Here is a 10,290-nt window from a genome sequence, read left to right on the forward strand (position 1 = left end):
GAGTGCGAATGAATGACTTAAAACTAAAGAACCAAAGATTTGAGGTGATGGCTGATTGCCCATAGCGTCTAGGTTATCGGCTAACATCCTTGAAATGGTTTCGGCCTACGTTCTCTTCTACCGCCTTGCTTATTTTATCTTTACAGCAGTTTCAAAACGCATGGATGGCCCCTTTTACCTATTGGTATCGTTTGTTCTAGTCCCAATTACATAGTTTAGGATGTAAACGAGCTTGGAAATGATCCTTAGGAACATGAGAACCTTAAAGTAGACTACTTGTTCATCTCTTAACACAAAATGCTACTGATAATCATTAACCACTCAAATACAACAAAGGTGATGCACTAGAGGTTCTTGAGATTATGAATGTGCCGCAAATATGTAAAAATTGCATATTGAAAAACAGACCCCTTTTATATGTGCCTCTTCTTACTAAAACGTTCTATACGTGCCCAAGATTTGTCTTTTCCATTGAAATCCATAGATCAAGCTGGTTTAAAGGTTTCAGGGAGTGAAAATGAGAGAATAATGAAGTGGGTAATAAAGGGGTGGCAGATCGCTTATGGTTGACAGGCGATCGGCTCTAGAGGTTTCAGATGAACAGGTGATCGCCTAGAGCGATAAGCAATCGACTGTTCGTCTAGAAATTCGAGAAAAAGCTCAAACGAGCTTTAGAGACTCCAAAAACAATAGTGATAATCAAATTGAAGTGAGATATATGCAACAAAAACCATTATCTTACGGCAAATAAGCCTACCTCAGAAGCTAGTTTGAAGCACTTAAACATACAAATGTAATTTATATATATAGATACATTTAGTGTTAAAAATCAAACACTAAACTTTATTAGCATCTCTAGAGTTTGAGACGTTAACGGAATATATTGTCTGTCTCTAAAGATAAACATACAGAAAAAGATGAGTATGTAGTTGTCAAGAAGCAAATCTTTTAGAAAGTCTAATCTTGAAACCATTTCTCATGTAAAGCACTACAGAAGTAGTTGGTTGAGCTGGATAATTTTGAACCACTTGAATGCAATAATTCCATAGAATAGCAGATGCAATTGCTTTTACTTGAATAAATGTCAAATTCTTCCCTAAACAGCTTCTGGGTCCTGCATTGAATGTTATATATTTGTAAGAAGGAACATGAACAATTTCTCCTTTCTTTGATATCCATCTTTCTGGCTTAAATTCCAGACAATCTTTTCCCCAAATTTGTTCCATTCTTCCGGTTGAATATAAGGAATACAACACCATTAAGTTCTTAGGAATATGATGACCGCTTGGAAGAGTATCTTCATCAATTGAAACAATGTGATTGAAAGGAAGACTTGGATATAGCCTCAGGACTTCACATATTACTGCGTGAAGATAAATAAGCTTGTTGAGCTCTTCAAATTTAAAACTTGTTGATCTCTTACCATTGCTTTCCGTCTGTAAATTTGCTTTCATCTCTTCCAATATTTTATTCTCTACAGAAGGATGTGTCCCTACAACCCAGAAAAACCAAACAAGAGCAGAAGCTATGGTATCTCTCCCGGCTGTCAAGAGATTGAAAGCCATGTCTGAGAGAAATCTGTCTGATTTAATGCGGATGCCATTTTCTTCATCTGCAATACTAGTCAAGAAATATGTGAGTACATTGAAATCTGTTTCCAAATGGGTTAACAATTTGTGTCGCTCTTTTGAAATGTGCAGTGCGACAAATTGGTCAACAACTTTCCATGCCTTTCTGAAACTTTTCTCCTTCCCAATCTGAAGAAATCTTTGCAATTTCCAAATGGTTGAAGGAAGCAAATGGCGATAAAGCACAGCTACTTGCATTTCATGAAAAGCTGTCTGAATTGCAACCTGTGGAAAATCGAGAGAAAGGCAGTTTGGGTCGAATCCGAAAATAATAAGACATATATTGTCAAATGTTAATCTCTGGAATATGTCTTGTAAATCAACAACATTTCCTGAATTGGAGGCATTTTCAAGAAGTGAGAAAAGGGCATTTGATATTTTATGGTGGAGAGTTCGTTCAATGGAAGCCTTGAACCTCTTGTCAAGAAACAAAGAGTGAACAATTCGCCTTTGATTTCTCCAATTATCAGAATCAGCAGCTAGAATTCCATCTCTTAAAGGTTCGAACATGTCCCTGAAGTCATTGCCTTTGTGGTAATTGGTGAAGTTTGTATTAAGAAAGTAGTTAAGATTGATTGGATCGCAGGTCATAAGAAAATCCATGCCGCTAAACCAAGGACCTTTGAACCGAAATGTACAACCATTTTTCCGAAGAAGACGAGTTGTCATTTCATGAAAGTTGTATACACTCGATGAAAACCCTGGAATCTTCCTAATTGCTTTTGGCAATTTCATGCCATAATTTTTCTTCCATCTATTTGACCAAAATATCCAAACCAAAATACTCAATATAATTGCCCCTACATAAACATAATCCAGTCTTGTCATTTTATTTCTCTCTGCTTTTTCTAAGCCTCCACTGCTACACTTTTATAGCCTAAGTTAGTGAGCCTGGGCTTTTTTCAATCCAAATTCTACTTCAGTTGAATTCAATTCAAAGGATTTAGAAATTTTCAGTATAAATAGATTAAATGTAAGAGGATTTAATAAACTAAATCTTTAAAATTGCATTGGAAGAACTAAATTTCCAAAATTAAATTGTCTTAAAAGTTCGGTTCAATCCAATTCGGTTGGTTCCACTGCAATCTGGATATTCCGTAATTCGAATAAATACCTAAATATTTACAAAATAATTAAAAGTACATATTGTTTTATAAGTCGTTGTTTTCTATCACTTGCTGATGATGCTGAGTCAACAAGTCAGCATTGTAAGTCGTCGTTGTTTTCTATTACAAGAATGGTGCTGAGTTATCAAGTCAGCATAATTGTATGTAATCAAGTCAGCAAGAAGTAATTCAACAAGTCGGTATAATGTTGAGTTATCAAGTCAGCATGGCTGTGGTCAGCATGGTACTGAGGTGTTAATACTGGTCAGTAGGTCTTGCTGAGTTAGTACATTTTGAGTAAGGATATTTTGGGTATTTTCACAACCTTGTAAAGGCTATAAAAGGTCTGGGTTGGGAAGTAGTTTCATACGATACGAGAGATTCTTAGACTAAGTCATTAGTGTACACTGTGATATACTGAGTTGGGGATTGGGAAAACACGAGAGTTTCTAGAGAGGAAACTGTTTCAATCTTGTTGTAATCTCCATTGATTAGTGAAGTTGCTAGATGTAGGCAGTTAAGCCGAACCAGGGTAAATTCTGTGTGTATTCTTTTGATTGCTGTTTCAAGATCAAATCTGTGATCTTTGTGAACTTTGTTTATCTGTGTGGTTGATTGATCGTTCGAAGTATAGTTCAACAATTGGTATCAGAGCTAATCAAGAACAGAGCAATGGGTTTTACAAAGATCGAGATCGAGCGTTTCAATGGTAAGGGAGATTTTGCTCTATGGAGACAGAGGATGAAAGCAATCTTGGTTCAAATGAAGGTTGCGAAGGCTCTGAAGGGCGAGAAGGAATTTCCGGCGACAATGACGAAGGAGGAGAAAGAAGATCTTCTTGAATTGGCTTACAATACGATCGTCCTGTATCTTGGCGATAAGGTGATGAGAGAAGTCTCGAAGGAAACCTCAGCTGCTGGGGTTTGGCTCAAGCTTGAACAGTTGTACATGACGAAGACACTCACCAATCGAGTTTATCTTAAGGGAAAGCTTTTCGGCTTCAAGATGAACGAGGACAAGCCAGTTGAAGACTATCTTGATGATTTCTCAAAGATCATAATTGACCTAGAGAACATAGAGGTAAAGATTGAAGATGAAGATCAGGCCATAATGATCTTGAATTCTTTACCCCATTCTTTCAGTCATTTCGTTGAAACCATGAAGTACGCTAGAGAAACACTAAGTCTGGAAGAAGTTCTTATGGCTCTAAAGTCAAAACAGATTGAGGCCAGCACCAACACTGAAGCTGCAGAAGGATTGCTTGTTTGTGGAAGGTCTGAGAAAAAGGACTCTCACAAGCCAAAGAACAAGAACGTGAAAAAGTCCAAAACTCCATCCTCAAGCAATAAAGAAGGCAAGGTCTACAAGTGTTTTCACTGCCATAAGGAAGGACATTTCAGGAAAAACTGTCCTGAGAGGAACAGGAGTCAAGGTCAGCCTAAAGATCAAGGCGAAGCCGCTGTGGTAGAAGAAGGTTATGAGAGCGCTGAGGTCCTTGCTGTCACTGATAAAGATCCAAACACTGACTGGATCTTGGACAGCGGATGTACGTTCCATATGACTCCCAACAGGACGTGGTTCGAAGACTTTCAAGAGGAAGGTGGGAGGGTTCTTCTAGGCAACAACAAGTTGTGCAAGGTACTGGGTCAAGGCTCCATTAGGCTGAAGATGTTCGATGGTCAAGAAAGGATTATGACCGGTGTGAGGTATGTGCCAGAACTGAAAAGAAATTTAATTTCTTTGGGTACGCTTGATAAACAAGGATACAATTATAGAGCCGAAGGGGGTATCATAAGAATAGCTAGAGGATCTTTAGTTGTTATGAAAGGTACCATGAGTAATGGCCTATACACACTCTTAGGTAGTACTGTGTTAGTCTCTACAGCAAATCTCACCGAGTCTAAAATTGATAGAACCAATCTTTGGCACCTTAGACTAGGTCACGTGAGTGAAGTTGGTTTACATGAACTTAGGAAGCAGGGTTGTTTTGGTAAAGATCACATAGGAAAGATAGATTTCTGTGAGAACTGTGTCTTAGGAAAGTCAAGTAAAGTCAAGTTTCCTAAGTCAGCAATACATAGAACCCAGGACATTCTTGAGTACATTCACTTTGACCTATGGGGGCCAACAAGAACTAAGTTTCATGGTGGAAGGACCTATTTTATGACCCTTATTGATGATTACTCTAGAAGAGTATGGGTTTATATTCTAGCTCATAAGAATGAGGCTTTGCAAACGTTCAAGGATTGGAAAGTGTTAGTGGAAAAACAAACAGGAAAGAAAATCAAAAGGTTGAGAACCGACAATGGTTTGGAGTTTCTTGACAAAGATTTCATCACTTTGTGCAAGAAGTCCGGTATAACCAAACATCATACCGTTCCTGGAACTCCACAGCAGAATGGCCTAGCAGAGAGGTATAATAGGACTATCCTAGAAAGAGTTAGGTGCATGTTAATCCAATCCAGTCTCCCAAAGTCTTTCTGGGTTGAAGCAGTGCAAACTGCGTGTTACCTAATCAATAGGTGCCCATCGTCTGCTATAGGTTTTAAAACACCTATGCAAATATGGTCTGATCACCCTGAGGATTATGAAAAACTTAGAGTGTTTGGTTGTTCAGCTTTTGCACACGTTAGACAGGAAAAATTAGAACCTCGGGCTCTAAGATGTGTTTTTATAGGCTACCCTATAGGAGTCAAGGGCTATAAGTTGTGGTGCCTAGAACCTGGTTATAAGAAATCCATAGTCAGCAGAAATGTTGTGTTCAATGAGATGGATTTTCCTTATCAGAAAAACCAAGAGAAAACTCAGTTAGAACCGAGTAGTCCTGAGTCCTTTCAAAACCTTGAGAGTGTTAAGAATGAGGTGGAGCTTGAAGAAAATAGTGAAAACACCCGTAAAACCGAGCAAGAAGTCAGTGATGGTAATTCTACTGAGTCCAGTCAAAGCTATAGACTTGTTAGAGACCGTGAAAGAAGAGTCCCTAGGGCCCCGGTTAGATATGGTTTTGAGGACCTTGTAGCTTATGCATTTAGTGTTGCTAAGGAAGTACAAGAATCTGAACCTGTAACCTATAGGGAAGCTGTAAATTCGGTTGACAAGGAACAGTGGCTTAACGCTATGAAGGATGAGATAAAATCCCTTGATAAAAATGAAACTTGGATTTTGGTAGATAAACCTCCTGATAAGAAGTTGGTCGGTTCAAGGTGGGTGTTTAAAAGAAAGGAAGGGATACCTGGTGTAGAGAAACCTAGGTTTAAAGCTAGGTTGGTGGCCAAAGGGTTTACTCAGCAGGAAGGTATAGACTTTAATGAAATCTATTCACCGGTTGTTAAACATAGGTCTATAAGGATTATTCTCTCTCTTGTAGCTCGTTTTGATCTAGAATTAGAACAGTTAGATGTCAAAACAGCTTTTCTTCATGGAAACCTGGATGAGGTCATATATATGCAACAACCAGAGGGTTTTGAAATAGGAGATAAAGACCAGCGGGTATGTTTGCTTAAGAAGTCTCTATATGGTCTGAAACAGTCCCATAGACAGTGGTACATGAAGTTCGATGAGTTTATGATAAGTCAGGACTTTCATAGGTCTAGTTATGACTGGTGTGTGTATAGTAGAGACCTTAGTGATGGCTCTAAGATTTATCTCTTGTTATATGTTGATGACATGCTTATAGCTTGTCACAACAAAGCAGCCATAAATTAGTTAAAGGCACAACTAAACACACGGTTTGAGATGAAGGATCTCGGGTCAGCACGGAAAATTTTAGGAATGCAAATTTCTCGAGACAGAGGAAAAAAGAAGCTGTTCCTAAGTCAGTCAGCTTATCTGAGCAAGGTGTTAGAACGTTTTGGTATGACGAATTCAAAGGCCGTTCTCACTCCACTTGCAAGTCACTTCAAGCTGAGCAGTAAGCAGAGTCCTCAAACTGATGAGGAAAAGGAAGACATGGAGAGGGTTCCATATTCTAGTGTTGTAGGCTGTCTAATGTACGCGATGGTCTGTACACGTCCAGATTTGGCTCATGCTGTGAGTCTCATTAGCAGGTTCATGGCAAATCTAGGAAGAGCACATTGGTCAGCGGTGAAGTGGGTGCTGAGGTATGTCAAAGGCTCACTGAGTAAAGGTTTGAGTTATGGTGGAGCTGAAGCCCTAGTGGATGATGTAGCAGGTTTTGTTGATTCTGATTATGCTGGTAGCATTGACACCAGAAAATCCCAAACCGGGTACGTATTCACTGTGTTTGGAACAGCAATAAGTTGGAGGGCAAGTCTACAGTCAGTTGTGACTCTGTCAACAACTGAGGCTGAGTTTATTGCCGTCACAGAGGCAGTAAAGGAAGCAATGTGGCTGAGAGGAGTCTTAACGGAACTTGGAGTGACACAGATTGATGGTTTGAATATTTACTGTGATAGCCAATGAGCTATACATCTGTCAAAACACCAAGTATTTCACGAGCAATCCAAACACATAGATGTGAGAATGCATTTCGTCAGGGATGTGATTAGCACTGGTACTGTTCAGGTGGTGAAAGTGGGAACTGAGGATAACCCAACCGACATACTGACCAAATCTGTTTCAAGTAATAAATTTGAACATTGCTCGAAACTGGTTAGGATGGTCAGTGGTCCTTGAGTGTATTTTCTTCACTAGTTGATGGAGTGATTAGAAAGACAAGGTGGAGATTGTAAGTCGTTGTTTTCTATCACTTGCTGATGATGCTGAGTCAATAAGTCAGCATTGTAAGTCGTCGTTGTTTTCTATTACAAGAATGGTGCTGAGTTATCAAGTCAGCATAATTGTATGTAATCAAGTCAGCAAGAAGTAATTCAACAAGTCGGTATAATGCTGAGTTATCAAGTCAGCATGGCTGTGGTCAGCATGGTACTGAGGTGTTAATACTGGTCAGTAGGTCTTGCTGAGTTAGTACATTTTGAGTAAGGATATTTTGGGTATTTTCACAACCTTGTAAAGGCTATAAAAGGTCTGGGTTGGGAAGTAGTTTCATACGATACGAGAGATTATTCTTAGACTAAGTCATTAGTGTACACTGTGATATACTGAGTTGGGGATTGGGAAAACACGAGAGTTTCTAGAGAGGAAACTGTTTCAATCTTGTTGTAATCTCCATTGATTAGTGAAGTTGCTAGATGTAGGCAGTTAAGCCGAACCAGGGTAAATTCTGTGTGTATTCTTTTGATTACTGTTTCAAGATCCAATCTGTGATCTTTGTGAACTTTGTTTATCTGTGTGGTTGATTGATCGTTCGAAGTATAGTTCAACATGTTTCCAATTGGGCATATTTTAATTGTTACGTATCCACAAATGGAGCCGGGAGCTCATGCGTTAATACTCAACCTCTTTAATATTTATCAAATATATATATATATAGATTGTTCATAATCATAGTTTAATTTAATCTTTCATAGAAACCTCAAGAACCTCTTGCCTTCCATTCGTTATGGGAATGAATATATTTATTTTCATGTCCAAAGCGCTAAGTGTATTTGTTATCAATTATCTACTATTTTCTCTTTCACATGACACAAGATACATGATAGACATTTGTTTTTGTGTCGTCTGAATTTTTTTCGTGACAGTATTTTAACATTCTATCATCTGAAGGCTTAATTAAAAACGCGCTCGATTCTCAGATGACGTTACGGTTAGAGTCTTCTGTCATCTCAAAAAAATGTGATTTTGATGGAAAAGTCACTTAACCATCAGACGACACTGCGTATAAATGACTGTCATTATTATACGAAAATAAAAAAAAAAGCGGCAACCAAATATTAGAAAAACGAGGGAGCAAAAAATGTCACTTTCATTTTGCGCGCTTAAAAAAAGAAAGGGGTATATAAGGCCATTTTTACATAAACCCATTCTTTGGAACTCGTCTTCTCCTTCAAGTTGTACCTCTGCAAACCCTAGATACAATTCACCTTCTGCTTCGAGTTTTACCTCTGTCAATCGTGTGAATCGTCTTCGACCTCGTGAATTCATCATCTCGGTAAGGTTTTTATTAGGGTTTATTTAAGTCATTATGTTGTGTTCAAACGATTAGTTTTTGAAATTATTATACTATCTGCATGTTAGTTGTGACCTAATCCACTGCAATAACCCTGATATGTAGGAACGTGACTATTCGGTCCAGAAGCAAGCCACCTCAAGGTCTCAGAAACGATAGACTTGTTAACTCTTATTTCATTTGAAACTTGACAAATGAAATCATTTATAGTTAGTACACAACAATTCATTACTTCAATCGGATATGCATAAATATCAGCAATTGAATTCATGTAAAAATTACCCTGTTTTTAAGCCAATCGGGAAATGTCTTGTTTTGTTTATCTCTCATCCACTTATAAGTCTTTTTTTTGGCCGGGATAACTCAACTCTAAGAACTTCATATGCTCCCTGCAATTCATGCATATTTCATAGATAAACAATAATTACTTATTCTACAAACAAACAAAAATAAAGCAAATTCACAAGGTATACACGATAGTACTTACAGAAAATAAGGTTGTACATCTTCACAGTTTTGCAAAACTGTTAAATGAGCCTTATGCAGTTGTTCTGTGTCCACCTGTACAATGCTAGGGGCAAATAAAGACTTGCATCCATTTACTAGTCCCTTCATGTTTCTTCTAGGAAACCCCACAATTGCAACATCTCCATTACTCATATGCTCTTGAACAAATTCTACAGCTTCTTCAATAATGTAGCACTCCGCAATGCAACCTTCAGGAAATTCTCGATTATGAACCATTCCTTTAAACACTTTCATATAGCTCTCAAAGGGGTACATCCATCTATAAAATACCGGACCGCACAACTCAGCTTCTCTTACAAGGTGTAGGGTTAAGTGAATCATTATGTCAAAGAAAGAGGGTGGGAAAATTTTTTCAAGCAAACAAAGGGTATTGACAATTTCACTTTGGATTTTGTGAAGGACTAATATGTCGATTACTTTAGTGCAAACAGATTTAAAGAATAAGCAGAATCGAATGATGGCAATTCTATCAGGTTTGTCCAACACTGAACGCAATGCAATGGGCAGGAGCAATTGCATTATAACATGGCAATCATGAGATTTTAAATTACCTATTCTAGAATCTTTTAACGAAACTAGGTTCCGTACATTAGATGAAAAGCGAGAGGGAGTCTTCATATTGAAAAATGAATTGCAGACAATCTTTCGTTCTTCCGCATACAAGTTGATCTGACTCATAGACAACTTGTCTCTCTTTTCATCAGATGCAGTTTTCAAGTCAGTACGGATTCCCATATCAATCATATCATTTCTAGATGGAACTCCATCCTTTTTTTTACCCGATATGTTCAATAGTGTCCCTATAATAGACTCACAACAATTCTTTTCAATATGCATTACATCTAGATTATGTTTGACTGGAAGGAATTTCCAATATTCTAGTTCGTAGAATACAGACTTCTTCTTCCAACATAGTCTAGACTCAGGGTCACCTTTATATGGAACATATTTCTCACCCTTCCCACTAGCTTTGGGCAAGCATTGAACTCTTTCATATAAT

General features: G+C 38.0%; 1 protein-coding gene across 1 annotated transcript; it reads right to left on the minus strand.

The window, feature by feature from the left end:
• Positions 1-869: 869 nt before the first annotated feature.
• LOC136233842 (alkane hydroxylase MAH1-like) lies at positions 870-2,456 on the minus strand. Its single transcript, XM_066023534.1, has one exon. The coding sequence runs from the start codon at positions 2,454-2,456 to the stop codon at positions 933-935; it is 1,524 nt and encodes a 507-aa protein (XP_065879606.1). The 3' UTR covers positions 870-932.
• Positions 2,457-10,290: the final 7,834 nt, after the last annotated feature.

This window comes from Euphorbia lathyris, chromosome 6 (assembly GCF_963576675.1).
Source record: "Euphorbia lathyris chromosome 6, ddEupLath1.1, whole genome shotgun sequence".
Lineage (NCBI taxonomy): Eukaryota > Viridiplantae > Streptophyta > Magnoliopsida > Malpighiales > Euphorbiaceae > Euphorbia > Euphorbia lathyris.

Bases quoted from the DNA above. Each gene is read 5' to 3' on its own strand.
- LOC136233842 (XM_066023534.1), bottom strand. From the start codon at position 2,456: ATGACAAGACTGGATTATGTTTATGTAGGGGCAATTATATTGAGTATT.